At 42.4% G+C, this 16,967-nt stretch overlaps 1 protein-coding gene across 1 annotated transcript; it reads right to left on the bottom strand.

Moving 5' to 3' along the window:
* Positions 1-9,124: 9,124 nt before the first annotated feature.
* LOC124032315 (pro-glucagon-like) lies at positions 9,125-13,200 on the bottom strand. The gene is made up of 3 exons (XM_046344624.1): positions 13,079-13,200; positions 12,045-12,197; positions 9,125-9,501 (listed from the first exon to the last, which is right to left on the bottom strand). The coding sequence occupies exons 1-3, from the start codon at positions 13,171-13,173 to the stop codon at positions 9,465-9,467; spliced, it is 285 nt and encodes a 94-aa protein (XP_046200580.1). The 5' UTR covers positions 13,174-13,200; the 3' UTR covers positions 9,125-9,464.
* Between the last annotated feature and the right edge of the window lie 3,767 nt (positions 13,201-16,967).

The raw sequence follows: 16,967 nt of genomic DNA, 5'->3' as shown, positions 1-16,967 counted from the left end.
GGGTCAGTAACCGAAAGGAAGCTGATTCGATTACCCGAGCCAACAAGTTAAAAATGTGTTGATGTGCCCTGAGCAAGGCATTTAACACTAATTTACTCCAGGGGTGCTGTACTATTATGGCTGACCCTGTAAAACAACACATTACACTGCACCTATCCAGTATATGTGAGAATACAACATATTTTATTCAATTGTTTAATTGACTCTTTACTAGGACATTACTGTAGCGCTGGGACATTAGAATAGCACTGGGACATTAGAATAGAACTGGGACATTAGAATGTCACTGGGACATTAGAACAGCACTGGGACATTAGAATAGAACTGGGACATTAGAATGTCACTGGGACATTAGAACAGCACTGGGACATTAGAATAGAACTGGGACATTAGAATGTCACTGGGACATTAGAACAGCACTGGGACATTAGAATAGCACTGGGACATTAGAATACCACTGGGACATTAGAATGTCACTGGGACATTAGAATAGCACTGGGACATTAGAATAGCACTGGGACATTAGAATAGCACTGGGACATTAGAAATGCACTGGGACATTACTTTAGCACTGGGACATTACTGTAGCACTGGGACATTATAATATCACTTGGACATTAGAATGGCATTTGGGCATTAGATTAGCACTGGGACATTAGAATGTCACTGGGACATTAGAATAGCACTGGGACATTAGATTAGCACTGGGACATTAGAACAGCACTGGGACATTACTGTAGCACTGGGACATTAGTGTAGCACTGGGACATTACTGTAGCACTGGGACATTAGAATAGCACTGGGACATTAGATTAGCACTGGGACATTACTGTAGCACTGGGACATTAGAACAGCACTGGGACATTACTGTAGCACTGGGACATTACTGTAGCACTAGGACATTAGATTACCACTGGGACATTAGATTAGCACTGGGACATTAGAATAGCACTGGGACATTACTGTAGCACTAGGACATTAGATTACCACTGGGACATTAGATTAGCACTGGGACATTAGAATAGCACTGGGACATTAGATTAGCACTGGGACATTAGAACAGCACTGGGACATTACTGTAGCACTGGGACATTACTGTAGCACTGGGACATTACTGTAGCACTGGGACATTACTGTAGCACTAGGACATTAGATTACCACTGGGACATTAGAATAGCACTGGGACATTAGAATAGCACTGGGACATTAGATTAGCACTGGGACATTAGAATAGCACTGGGACATTACCACCGCACTGGGACATTAGAATAGCACTGGGACATTACCACCGCACTGGGACATTATAATAGCACTGGGACATTACTGTTGCACTCGGACATTAGAATAGCACTGGGACATTAGAATAGCACTGGGATATTAGAATAGCAATGGGACATTAGAACTGCACTGGGACATTAGAACACCACTAGGACATTAGAATAACATTTGGGCATTAGATTAGCACTGGGACATTAGAATAGCACTGGCACATTAGAATAGCACTGGGACATTACTTTAGCACTGGGACATTTTTTTAGCACTGGGACATTAGATTAGCACTGGGACATTAGAAATGCACTGGGACATTACTTTAGCACTGGGACATTACTGTAGCACTGGGACATTATAATATCACTTGGACATTAGAATGGCATTTGGGCATTAGATTAGCACTGGTACATTAGAATAGCACTGGTACATTAGAATAGCACTGGGACATTAGAATAGCACTGGGACATTAGAATAGCACTGGGACATTAGAATAGCACTGGGACATTAGAATGGCACTGGGACATTAGAATAGCACTGGGACATTAGAATAGCACTGGGACATTAGAATAGCACTGGGACATTAGATTAGCACTGGGACATTAGAATTTCACTGGGACATTAGAATAGCACTGGGACATTAGATTAGCACTGGGACATTAGAATAGCACTGGGACATTAGAATAGCACTGGGAGATTAGAACAGCACTGGGACATTGCTATAGCACTGGGATATTAGAATAGCACTGGGACATTAGAATTTCACTGGGACATTAGAATAGCACTGGGACATTAGAACAGCACTGGGACATTAGAATAGCACTGGGACATTAGAACACCACTAGGACATTAGAATAGCACTGGGACATTAGAATACCACTAGGACATAAGAATAGCACTGGGACATTAGAACACCACTAGGACATTAGAATAGCACTGGGACATTAGAACACCACTAGGACATTAGAATAGCACTGGGACATTAGAACACCACTAGGACATTAGAATAGCACTGGGACATTAGAATTTCACTGGGACATTAGAATAGCACTGGGACATTAGAATAGCACTGGGACATTAGAACAGCACTGGGACATTAGAAAAGTACTGGGACATTAGAACAGCACTGGGACATTAGAACACCACTAGGACATTAGAATAACATTTGGGCATTAGATTAGCACTGGGACATTAGAACAGCACTGGGACATTAGAAAAGCACTGGGACATTAGAACAGCACTGGGACATTAGAATAGCACTGGGACATTAGAATAGCACTGGGACATTAGAATAACATTTGGGCATTAGATTAGCACTGGGACATTAGAACAGCACTGGGACATTAGAATAACATTTGGGCATTAGATTAGCACTGGGACATTAGAACAGCACTGGGACATTAGAACAGCACTGGGACATTAGAACAGCACTGGGACATTAGAATAGCACTGGGACATTAGAACAGCACTGGGACATTAGAATAGCACTGGGACATTAGAACAGCACTGGGACATTAGAAAAGCACTGGGACATTAGAACAGCACTGGGACATTAGAACACCACTGGGACATTAGAATAGCACTGGGACATTAGATTAGCACTGGGACATTAGAATAGCACTGGCACATTAGATTAGCACTGGGACATTAGAAAAGCACTGGGACATTAGAACAGCACTGGGACATTAGAACACCACTAGGACATTAGAATAACATTTGGGCATTCGATTAGCACTGGGACATTAGAATAGCACTGGCACATTAGAATAGCACTGGGACATTAGAATAGCACTGGGACATTACTTTAGCACTGGGACATTAGATTAGCACTGGGACATTAGAAATGCACTGGGACATTACTTTAGCACTGGGACATTACTGCAGCACTGGGACAGTAGAATAGCACTGGGACATTAGAACAGCACTGGGACATTAGAATAGCACTGGGACATTAGAATAGCACTGGGACATTAGAACAGCACTGGGACATTAGAATAGCACTGGGACATTAGAATAGCACTGGGACATTAGAATAGCACTGGGACATTAGAATAGCACTGGGACATTAGAACAGCACTGGGACATTAGAATAGCACTGGGACATTACTTTAGCACTGGGACATTACTGCAGCACTGGGACAGTAGAATAGCACTGGGACATTAGAACAGCACTGGGACATTAGAATAGCACTGGCACATTAGAATAGCACTGGCACATTAGAATACCACTGGGACATTAGAACAGCACTGGGACATTAGAAAAGCACTGGGACATTAGAACAGCACTGGGACATTAGAACACCACTAGGACATTAGAATAACATTTGGGCATTAGATTAGCACTGGGACATTAGAATAGCACTGGCACATTAGAATAGCACTGGGACATTAGAATAGCACTGGGACATTAGAATAGCACTGGGACATTACTTTAGCACTGGGACATTAGATTAGCACTAGGACATTAGAAATGCACTGGGACATTACTTTAGCACTGGGACATTACTGCAGCACTGGGACATTAGAATAGCACTGGGACATTAGAACAGCACTGGGACATTAGAATAGCACTGGGACATTAGAACACCACAAGGACATTAGAATAGCATTTGGGCATTAAATTAGCACTGGGACATTAGAATAGCACTGGGACATTAGAATAGCACTGGGCCATTACTGTAGCACTGGGACATTAGAATAGCACTGGGACATTAGAATAGCACTGGGACATTAGAATAGAACTGGGACATTAGAATAGCACTGAGACATTAGAATTTCACTGGGACATTAGAATAGCCCTGGGACATTACCACCGCACTGGGACATTAGAATAGCACTGGGACATTAGAATAGCACTGGGACATTAGAATAGCACTGTGGCCTGCTCGCCTCCCTACCACTGAGGAAGTATAGTTCCCGCTCAGCCCAGTCAAAACTGTCCGCTGCTCTGGCCCCCCAATGGTGGAACAAACTCCCTCACGACGCCAGGACAGCGGAGTCAATCACCACCTTCCGGAGACACCTGAAACCCCACCTCTTTAAGGAATACCTAGGATAGGATAAAGTATTCCTTCTCTCCCCCCCCCTTAAAAGATTTAGATGCACTATTGTAAAGTGGCTGCTCCACTGGATGTCATAAGGTGAACGCACCAATTTGTAAGTCGCTCTGGATAAGAGCGTCTGCTAAATGACTTAAATGTAAATGTAAATGTAAGCACTGGGACATTACTTTAGCACTGGGACATTACTGTAGCACTGGGACATTATAATATCACTTGGACATTAGAATAGCATTTGGGCATTAGATTAGCACTAGGGCATTACTATAGCACTGGGACATTAGAATGGCACTGGGACATTAGAATAGCACTGGGACATTAGAATAGCACTGGGACATTACTGTAGCACTGGGACATTAGATTAGCACTGGGAGATTAGAACAGCACTGGGACATTGTAATAGCACTGGGACATTGCTATAGCACTGGGACATTAGAATAGCACTGGGACATTAGAATTTCACTGGGACATTAGAATTTCACTGGGACATTAGAATACCACTGGGACATTAGAATAGCACTGGGACATTAGAATAGCACTGGGACATTAGAATTTCACTGGGACATTAGAATACCACTGGGACATTAGAATTTCACTGGGACATTAGAATACCACTGGGACATTAGAACAGCACTGGGACATTAGAATACCACTGGGACATTAGCATTTCACTGGGACATTAGAATTTCACTGGGACATTAGAATACCACTGGGACATTAGAACAGCACTAGGACATTAGAATAGCACTGGGACATTAGAATAGCACTGGGACATTAGAACAGCACTGGGACATTAGAACAGCACTGGGACATTAGAATAGCACTGGGACATTAGAACAGCACTGGGACATTAGAACAGCACTGGGACATTAGAACAGCACTGGGACATTAGAACAGCACTGGGACATTAGAATAACATTTGGGCATTAGATTAGCACTGGGACATTAGAACAGCACTGGGACATTAGAACACCACTAGGACATTAGAATAACATTTGGGCATTAGATTAGCACTGGGACATTAGAATAGCATTGGCACATTAGAATAGCACTGGGACATTAGAATAGCACTGGGACATTACTTTAGCACTGGGACATTAGATTAGCACTGGGACATTAGAAATGCACTGGGACATTACTTTAGCACTGGGACATTACTGTAGCACTGGGACATTATAATATCACTTGGACATTAGAATGGTATTTGGGCATTAGATTAGCACTGGGGCATTAGAATGGCACTGGGACATTAGAATACCACTGGGACATTAGAATAGCACTGGGACATTAGATTAGCACTGGGAGATTAGATTAGCACTGGGAGATTAGATTAGCACTGGGACATTAGAATAGCACTGGGACATTAGATTAGCACTGGGAGATTAGATTAGCACTGGGACATTAGATTAGCACTGGGACATTATAACAGCACTGGGACATTAGAATAGCATTTGGGCATTAGATTAGCACTGGGACATTAGAATAGCACTGGCACATTAGAATAGCACTGGGACATTAGAATAGCACTGGGACATTACTTTAGCACTGGGACATTAGATTAGCACTGGGACATTAGAAATGCACTGGGACATTACTTTAGCACTGGGACATTACTGCAGCACTGGGACATTAGAATAGCACTGGGACATTAGAACAGCACTGGGACATTAGAATAGCACTTGGACATTAGAACACCACAAGGACATTAGAATAGCATTTGGGCATTAGATTAGCACTGGGACATTAGAATAGCACTGGGACATTAGAATAGCACTGAGACATTAGAATTTCACTGGGACATTAGAATAGCACTGGGACATTAGAATAGCACCGGGACATTAGAACAGCACTGGGACATTAGAATACCACTGGGACATTAGAATAGCACTGGGACATTAGAATAGCACCGGGACATTAGAATAGCACTGGGACATTAGAATAGCACCGGGACATTAGAATAGCACTGGGACATTAGAATACCACTGGGACATTAGAATAGCACTGGGACATTAGAACAGCACTGGGACATTAGAATAGCACCGGGACATTAGAATAGCACTGGGTCATTAGAATCGCACTGGGACATTACCACAACACTGGGACATTAGAATAGCACTGGGACATTAGATTAGCACTGGGACATTAGATTAGCACTGGGACATTAGAATAGCACTGGGACATTAGAATGTCACTGTGACATTAGAATAGTACTGGGACATTAGAATAGCACTGGGACATTAGATTAGCACTGGGACATTAGAATAGCACTGGGACATTAGATTAGCACTGGGGCATTTCTATAGCACTGGGACATTAGAATAGCACTGGGACATTAGAATAGCACTGGGACATTAGAATAGCACTGGGACATTAGAATAGCACTGGGACATTAGAATAGCACTGGGACATTAGATTAGCACTGGGGCATTTCTATAGCACTGGGACATTAGAATAGCACTGGGACATTAGAATAGCACTGGGACATTAGATTAGCACTGGGACATTAGAATAGCACTGGGACATTAGAATAGCACTGGGACATTAGAATAGCACTGGGACATTAGAATAGCACTGGGACATTAGAATAGCACTGGGACATTAGAATAGCACTGGGACATTAGAATAGTACTGGGACATTAGAATAGCACTGGGACATTAGATTAGCACTGGGGCATTTCTATAGCACTGGGACATTAGAATAGCACTGGGACATTAGAATAGCACTGGGACATTAGATTAGCACTGGGACATTAGATTAGCACTGGGGCATTTCTATAGCACTGGGACATTAGAATAGCACTGGGACATTAGAATAGCACTGGGACATTAGAATAGCACTAGGACATTAGAATAGTACTGGGACATTAGAATATCACCAGGACATTAGAATAGCACTGGGACATTAGAATAGCACTGGGACATTAGAATAGCACTGGGACATTAGAAAAGCACTGGGACATTAGATTATGTCATGCCTGGCCATGCAGTCATGAGTTAACAGGGAGTACAGGATGGGACTGAGCAGCACCACTGAGTGGCCCCAGTGTTGAGGATAAGCATGGTAGATGTGTTGTTACCTACCCTTACCACCTGGGTCGGCCTGTCAGAAAGTCCAGTATCCAGTTGCAGAAGGAGGTGTTTAGTCCCAGGGTCCTTAATTTATTGATGAGCTTTCAGGGCACTATGGTGTTGAATGCTGAGCTGTAGTCAATGAACAGCATTCTCACATAGGTGTTCCTTTTGTCCAGGTTCGGAAAGGTCAGTGTTGAGTGCAATTGAGATTGTATCGTCTGTGGGTCTGTTGGGACCGTACGCAAATTGGAGTGGGTCTAGGGTTACCTTAGTGTTCTTGGGCACAGGGTCTATGGTGGCCTGCTTGAAACATGTTGGTATTACAGACTCAGTCAGGAATAGGTTGAAAATGTCAGTGAAGACACTTGACAGTTGCTCAGCGCATGCTCGGAGTACAAGTCCTGGTAATCTTTCTGGCCCTGCAGCCTTGTGAATGTTGACCTGTTAAAAGGGTTTACTCATATTTGCTACAGAGAGCATGATCACACAGTCATCCGGAACAGCTGATCCTCTCATGCATGTTTTAGTGTTACTTGCCTCGAAGCGAGCATAGAAGTAATTTAACTCACCTGGAAGGCTCCTGTCACTGGTCACTGTGCTTCCCTTTATACTCTGCAATAGTTTACAAGCCCTGCCACATCCGACGAGCGTCGGAGCCGGTGTAGTACAATTCAATCTCAGTCCTGTATTGACGCTTTGCCTGCTTGATGGTTTGTCAGAGGGTATAGCGGGATTTCTTATAAGCTTCCGGGTTAGAGTCCCGCTCCTTGAAAGTGGCAGCTCTACCCTTAGCTCAGTGCGGATATTGCCTGTAATCTATGGCTTCTGTTTGGGGTATGTACGTATGGTCACTGTGGGGACGACGTCATCGATGCACTTATTGATGAAGCCAGTGACAGATGTGGTGTACTCCTCAATGCCATCGGAGGAATCCCAGAACATATTCCAGTTTGTGCTAGCAAAACAGTCCTGTAGTTTAGCATCTGCTTCATCTGACCATTTTTTTTTGACAAGTCACTGGTGCTTCCTGCTTTAGTTTTTACTTGTAAGCAGAAGTCAGGAGGATAGAATTATGGTCAGATTTGCCAAATGGAGGGAGAGCTTTGTACGTGTCTCTGTGTGTTGAGTATAGATAGAGTTTTTATTCCCTCTGGTTGCACATTTAACATGCTGGTAGAAATGAGGTAAAACGTATTTAAGTTTTTCTGCATTGAAGTCCCCTGCAACTAGGAGCGTCGCCTCTGGATGAATGTGTTCCTGTTTGCTTATGGCCGTATACAGCAGACTTTGTTGAAATTATTCAGCTTTATTCCATAAACACAGATTCAGTTCCTAATTTCATGCTCCAAATTAAATACCTCTCACAGTAAATATTTACATTTTCATAGTGCATTATCATCATCCAATATAAACCCTTATTTTAATTTATACAGATGTATACAAACATTTTAGAATGCTCTATCTCTGACCAAACTGTCCTTCCAATTGGATTGATGCGGATTCTGCGGACCTATTTGAAAACCAAAATGGTAACATGGCTTTAAATGAAGAGTTACCGTAAGTTGTTAGACCTGAGATTTACGTTCTGTGGCATTCCAAACTCCATTTCTGTTATTATTTTCATGTTCATATTTCAGGTGATCAACTCCTTGCTGTATAAAATCAGAGCAGCCTGTTCGCACAGAGTGCTCAGCCTACAATACAATTCAGAAATAATGTCCAGGAGTCTGTGTAATTTACCACAACATAAACCAAAGACAGGAAACTTGTTTTTATTTTTAGTTGGTAGAAGGTCCTGTTTTATGATAGTGTCCATCACAGGAGGTTGGTGGCACCTTAATTGGGGAGGATGGGCTTGTGGTAATGACTGGAGCGGAATTAGTGGAAGGGTATCAAATACATCAAACACATGGTTTCCATGGTTTCCAGGTCTTTGATTCCATTCCATTTGCTCTGTTCCGGCCATTATTATGAGCCGTTCTCCGCTCAACAGCCTCCACTGCTGTATATGATGTTAAGTAGCTAGGTGGTGTCTGTGGCACTTCTGGTGGTGTCTGGGTCTTCTCACACCCCCTCTAGGTTGAGGGGAAGCTCCTTGCATCTACAGGTCAACATGGAAACACCTCTTTCAATTACAATGTAATAACCAAAAACTCAACTGAAAAAACGACAGAAAACTAATGTAGATCTTTTGCAATAATTTTGACAAACAAAAGACAACATTATCAAGTAATTATACACAATTCGAGAATATAAGGTCTAATCTGCAACAGAGTTATTGACTTTGTTCTATATCATGTTCTCTACCTATAAAGTATTCTAAAAAATGTGCTTGCATCATTCTAACCAATCAGGGATCGGAACTTTATTGTTATCTTTTTGCAGATAGAACCTTCTAATTCTAAGATCACGAATTGTCATATACAGTTGAAGTCGGAACTTTACATACACTTATGTTGGAGTTATTAAAACTCGTTTTTCAACCACTCCACAAATTTCTTGTTAACAAACTATCGTTTTGGCAAGTTGGTTAGGACATCTACTTTGTGCATGACACAAGTAGTTTTTCAAACAATTGTTTAGACAGATTATTTCACTTATAATTTACTGTATCACAATTCCAGTGGGTCAGAAGTTTACATACACTAAGTTGACTGTGCCTTTAAACAGCTTGGAAAATTCCAGAAAATGATGTCATGGCTTTAGAAGCTTCTGAAAGGCTAATTTACATTATTTGATTCAATTGGAGGTGTCCATGTGGATGTATTTCAAGGCCTACCGTCAAACTCAGTGCCTCTTTGCTTGACATAATTGGAAAATCAAAAGAAATCAGCCAAGACCTTAGAAAAAAATGTAGACCTCCACAAGTCTGGTTCATTCTTGGGAGCAATTTCCAAACGCCTGAAGGTACCGCGTTCATCTGTTCATCTGTTCATCTGTAAACAATAGTTTGAGGTGTAAAAACCATGTGACCACGCAGCCATCATACCGCTCAGGAAGGAGACGCGTTCTGTCTCCAAGAGATGAGAGTACTTTGGTACGAAAAGTGCAAATCAATCCCAGAACAACAGCAAAGGATCTTGTGAAGAGGAAACAGGTACAAAAGTATCTATATCCACAGTAAAACGAGTCCTATATCGACATAACCTGAAGTCCGCTCAGCAAGGAAGAAGCCACTGCTCGAAAACTGACATAAAAAAGCCAGTATACGGTTTGCAACTGGACATGGGGACAAAGATCGTACTTTTTGGAGAAATGTCCTCTGGTCTGATGAAACAAAAATAGAATTGTTTGGCCACAATGAACATCGTTATGTTTGGAGGAGAAAGGGGGAGGCTTGCAAGCCGAGGAACACCATCCCAACCGTGAAGCCCGGAGGTGGCAGCATCATGTTGTGGGGGTGCTTTTCTGCAGGATGGACTGGTGCACTTCACAAAATAGATGGCATCATGAGGAGGAAAGTTATGTGGATATATTGAAGCAACATCTCAACACATCAGTCAGGAACTTAAAGCTTGGTCGCAAATGTCTTCCAAAAGGACAAAGACCCCAAGCATTCTTCCAAAGTTGTGGCAAAATGGCTTAAGGACAACAATGTCAAAGTATTGGAGTGGCCATCATAAATCCCTAACCTCAAGCCTATAGAAAATGTGTGGGCAGAACTGAAAAAGCGTGTGCGGGCAAGGAGGCCTACAAACCTGACTCAGTTACACCAGCTCTGTCAGGAGGAATGGGCCAAACTTCACCCAACTTATTGTAGGAAGCTTGTGGAAGACTAACCAAAATGTTTGACCCAAGTTAAACAATTTAAAGGCAATGCTACCAAATACTAATTGAGTGTTTGTATACTTCTGACCCAATGGGAATGTGATGAAAGAAATACAATCTGAAATAAATCATTCTCTCTACTATTATTCTGAAATTTCACATTCTTATAATAAAGTGGTGATCCTAACTGACCTAAGACCGGGAATTTTTACTCTGATTAAATGTCAGGAATTGTGAAAAACTGAGTTTAAATGTATTTTGCTAAGGTGTATGTAAACATCCGACTTCAACTGTATATATATATTCGAACAACATTTATCTTAACCCTGGAGTGAACATTGTTCTGTTCACACTGGTATTTTCAAATCGGAGCAAGACTTTTAATCTAATTCAAACCAGGGTAAAAATACGAAAACATTGTTGTTGAGCTTGTGCAGAGATGAAAGGGTTTAATATGACTAAATTACTTTGGTACCTTCTGTGTTGGGGAAACCCAGGTTGTTCAAGCTGAATCTGTCGCCTCTGCACAGTGGTGGACACCGACCGATACAACACACATATAACAGTTGCCTCCCCTCTTTTTAATATCCTGTCCATACTATTGCAAGGACTACCTACCTGAAACGTACTGTGATGGCTCAGATACAAATGATCTTCATTGTCCTACCTAGAACACATCCATAATGTTCCAACAACTATGGTGGATGTGTAAACAGATCAGTGCAGTGCAGCTTGGCATGGTTCTGCTCGACAGAGTAGTTTGAAAAGTGTGAAAGGTCAGTCGCATCATCAACAGTTAGCCTGCTTTACGATACTCTGATTCTGACTCGAATGTCTATCTGTGGTGTGCTACTAACAAAATGTCAGTGCCCTTACTTCTCTCGTTTGGTGCTGGCCAGCCATTGTATGAAGTCTTTAGCCTTGATCTTATCTAGGTAGTGGGTGTAGTCATTGGTGAAAGTTCCGTCTGAATGCCTTTTGAAGCTGTTGATGCCATTCTGTCCTCTCTGCAGCTCATATGTACGCCACCTGGGAGGAACAAGGCATGATGAGGGGCTACAGTGTTTCATCTCCTTGTGATGTGCATGTTAATAATTACTTGAATAGAGTCCATTTTGGAGATTTTAAAACAGAATATTTTTCAATCAGGATATTTCAATTATTAAATTGGAATTTCAATTTACACCCTTGACTGACTGTATTGAAATGACAAACACTGATGCTGCAAAGAATCTGCCAGTTAGAATGTTACAGGAAAATAAACCTGGATTATAATTCAATCATTTCAATTTAGCAAGTTAACTAACTAGATAAGATAGTTAAGATAAGATGATCATTGAGTTAAGGTAGATAAGACAGATAAGCATTGAGATAAGATAATATAAGATAAATAAGCATTTAGATAAGATGGATAAGATAGGTAAGCATTGATATAAGATAATATAAGATAAATAAGCATTTAGATAAGATAAGATAGATAAGATAGGTAAGCATTGAGATAAGATAATATAAGATAAATAAGCATTTAGATAAGATAAGATAGATAAGATAGGTAAGCATTGAGATAAGATAAGATAAGATAAATAAACATTGAGATAAGATAAGATAAATAAACATTGAGATAAGATAGGTAAGCATTGAGATAAGATAATATAAGATAAATAAGCATTTAGATAAGATAAGATGGATAAGATAGGTAAGCATTGATATAAGATAATATAAGATAAATTAGCATTGAGATAAGATGAGATAGATAAGATAGGTAAGCATTGAGATAAGATAATATAAGATAAATAAGCATTTAGATAAGATAGGTAAGCATTGAGATAAGATAATATAAGATAAATAAGCATTGAGATAAGATAAGATAGATAAGATAGGTAAGCATTGAGAGTAGCCTAAGGTGTTACCCTGACTGGCTGGCTAAGGCTTTGTCCTCCAGCACCATCTCATCAGTACTAGGACAGAGCAACAGAAGCAGCAGACACCACACTGAACCATACATCCCTGCGTCTGGGTCTGGTCAGGTCCCCTCACTGGAGAAACAGGGAAATTACATTAAATTACATTACATTAACCTAGCCTGAGTCTTGAAGACTTGTGTTGGCTCCCCAAGCGAATGCGTAGTCTTTATCCCGGTGGTTTAACACAGTCTTGTGGTTCGCAGATTACCCAAATTCAAACCCAGTCAATCAAACAAACATGCAGTCAATGGATGAGTTTTAAACCTGACCTTTTAGAATGTACAGCAGCAGAAGTGGTCCTTGGAAGTCTTCCTCTAGCAAGAGGAACCGCTGGGAGCTGAAGTCTATTGTAGTAAACACACGGCCCCAAAACCCTATCTGGGAGAGAGACGTACTTCACACACTACTGTAGCTTCAAGACACTTTGAGAGAGAGGGGCTTCTTCTCACAAACCACTGGAGATCTGTCATCATCCCTGTCACTTTATAAGGAGACCAGGTGTCTTCCTGTGACACCTAGGTCAACTCGCACACTGTTGGATCCACAAGGGGCTCTTAACACTATCCTCAGACCATCGCTCTCTCTCTCGCTCTTTTTTTCTCTCCCTCTCTTTCTCATTATAGTAGTCCACATGATGCTCTGGAGAGACCCCCCCTCTCTCTCTATCTCTCGTTTCCCCGTCCCCCTCATTATGGTGGAAGTTATTGAGTCTTTGGAACCTGTTTGAGGTGACCTCTCCATAGAGGTCAATGAGTCAGAGTTTTCTGTCAGTGACAACTCACTCATACAGCAGGTGTGAACCAGGCACGTAGAGATAGAGATGGATAGAGGACGCACTTGCCGCAAAGCCGCTTTTAGCATGGGCAGCACCGTTTGGGCTCCCTCAATTTTAAAGTGGTCAACTTGGTGGGACTTGCAATGGGTTAAGGAGGGATCACAGAATTCCATCCAGGTCACCAGGATGGATCAGACAATTAATTCAACAGAATTATGGCAGTAAATCCCTGGCTTTTTTCCTGTTGAGATGACAAACTCCAGGTGGTGGTATGCACAATTTCAGTATGTTTATGAACTGTCAATAGACTCAAAGAAATATAAGAAGTGAAGACAGTTAAAATGAAGATGGCATTCATTATGATGTCATAGAAGCCATCATAGCGAAGATTGTCGCCTGTTTACTCATTATTACACACACCTGCCACCATCGTTATGCACACCTGGAATCCATCACCTTCCTGATTACCTCCCCTATATCTGTCACTCCCCTTGGTTCTTTCCTCAGGTGTTCATTCCTTTTGGTGTTCATTGTTTTGTACGATGTTCTATTTATTATAAAAGTTGCACTCCCTGTATTTGTTTCCCCACTACCAGCGTACACGTTACAGTACATGACTCCACCAGCATCAGAGTGTGTTGGTTTAGAGAAGATTATAGTTGAAACCTTTAAATCGTATAATATTTTCTCCCGACATACGTTCAAATGTAATACATGTCAAACTAAGTACCTGGCCAGTGCACACTGGCTAGATCTGTGCACAAGGGGGCGCTGTGAGAGCATAGCACAGTTTCCCCATGCTGCTCCATAGGCAAGCACCAGGGTCTTGAAGATGATGCTTAGACTGGGAGCCAGTGGAGTGTGCGGAGGAGCGGGGTGACATGGGAGAACATAGGAAGGTTGAACACCAGGCGGGCTGCAGCATTCTGGATAAGTTTCAGGGGTTTGATGGCCAAAGCGGGGAGCCCAGCTAATAGGGAGTCGGAGTAGTCGAGACGGGAGATGACAAGTGCCTCGATTAGGACCTGCGCCACGTCTTGTGTGAGAAAAGGTTGTACTCTACCGATGTTGTAGAGCATGAATTTGCAGGAGCGAGTCACTGCGTTGATGTTTGCAGAGAATGACAGGGTGTGGTCCAGGGTCATGCCAAGCTTCTTTGATCTATGGGAGGGGTACACTGTGGAGTTTTTAACCATGATGGAGAGGTCTTTGAGCGGGCAGGCCTTTCCCTCAAGCAAGAGCAGCTCCGTCTTGTCGAGGTTGAGCTTGAGGTGGTGGGCCGACATCCAAGCTGAGATGACTGCCAGACACGCAGAGATGCTTGTCGCCACCTGGGTGTCAAAAGGGGGGAAGGAGAAGAGTGGTTGAGAGTCATCCTCATAGAAATGATAGGAGAGGCCATGTGAGGATATGACAGAGCCGAATTACTTTGTTGAAAGAGAAAAGAGGAGAGGGCCTAGAACCGAGCCCTTGGGGGACTCCAGTAGTGACAGCACGTGGTGCAGACACAGATCTTGCCACACCACCTGGTAGGAGCGACCTGCCAGGTAGGATGCAATCCAGTAGTCTGCAGAGATGGCCAACCTTGTGTCATGTTTTGTCATTGATTATCATGCCTTGTCCCTGTTCTTCTCCTTCTATTCGTTCACAATGCTGGTCTTATTAGGTTCTTCCTCTTTCTATGGCCTTTCATTCTCCCAATGGTCCAATCGTTCCGTTCCTGCTCCCAGCTGTTCTATACCCTAATCAATCCTGTTCCCGATCCTTTTTGATTAGAGTCCCTATTTACCTGGCCTTGTTATTCTTTAGTTGCCCAACGGTTCCTTGTCTAGAATTCACGGCTGTGTTTGTGTATCTGGGCTTGCCTGCCGTACGTGTTTTCCTCAGATGCTGCGTGGTGAGCAGGTGTCTGAGTCTGTTTGGTTCAAGCTCTCCAATATGTTCTGGAAATATCGGGAGTACATGCCAATTTCAAAAGATTTTACTGAGTTACAGTTCACATAGAATCAGTCAATTGAGAATAAATTTTAGGCCTAACATGGATTTCACATGACTGGGAATCAGATAGATCTGTTGTTGACAGATACCTTTAATGAAAATAGGGCCGTGGAGAAAACCAGTCAGGCCTTTTGTGACTATATTTGTCTCAAGCAGCGCAAAGCATCGTCTTAGCTACTGGCCTTGATTGTGGCCTGTGGAATGTTGTCTCCTCTTCCTCTGTCTAAGTTGACCCAGTAATGATGGGTGACTGGGCCATGGCAAGGGCTTTAGGGCATTTTGACAGTCATATGCAGGAATTGGGCATTTTGCAGAGAATCATTGATCAGCTCGGGCTGAAACACAAGTTAGTGGAATATTCCACAACAAAGGATCTTTCAGAGTATCTCTTCCCGCCATCCGGCATTCGACGTGGTGGATCATGCAATTGTGTTCGTTGTCCAAACAATTTCATACCATAACTCCCACCACCACCATGGGGCACTCTGTTCACAACACTGACCTCAGCAAATACCACATTTTGATGCCTTACAGGGTTTTGGTTGCCAGGCTGGAGAGGTCTATGGTGGATTCATTAGGCCTATGATCTTAGTGTTTGGATGACAAGCATTTTGTGACCTTCCTTTGGAGATAGAAGCTCCCTCAAATAGAGTCATCTGTGGCATTGATCAGTTTTGTGTGCACCTTTAAGACTAAAAGGTCATGCTGTTGCTGTTTAATCAGCTTTGATATGCCAGTCACCTGTCAGGTGGATGGATTATCTTGGCAAAGGAGAAATGCTCACTAAATGCTCATACCTCCCACTGTCTTGAGATCTTTGATGTTATGGCGGCTTCAGGCTTCCACTGGTCCTGCCCTTGTTTTGCCCAGTACATGGACATGTGCCTCTGCAAAGGCAAGCATGTGATGACTGGCCATCTCGGGTCTCTGAACTTTTCCATTGAAAACAGCAGGATATTGGCGATATCATCTTTGATTAACAAATAGTTAAGATTCACACATTCTGCAGAAGCCAGGTTTTTTTTAACCATGACCATCTCGTATTGAGTGGAGGTCTGAGGT

The sequence above is a fragment of the Oncorhynchus gorbuscha genome, linkage group LG03 (genome assembly GCF_021184085.1).
Source record: "Oncorhynchus gorbuscha isolate QuinsamMale2020 ecotype Even-year linkage group LG03, OgorEven_v1.0, whole genome shotgun sequence".
In the NCBI taxonomy this organism is placed as follows: Eukaryota; Metazoa; Chordata; class Actinopteri; order Salmoniformes; family Salmonidae; genus Oncorhynchus; species Oncorhynchus gorbuscha.
Note: the sequence above shows the minus strand (reverse complement) of the source record. Positions and strands in the feature narration are given on the sequence as shown.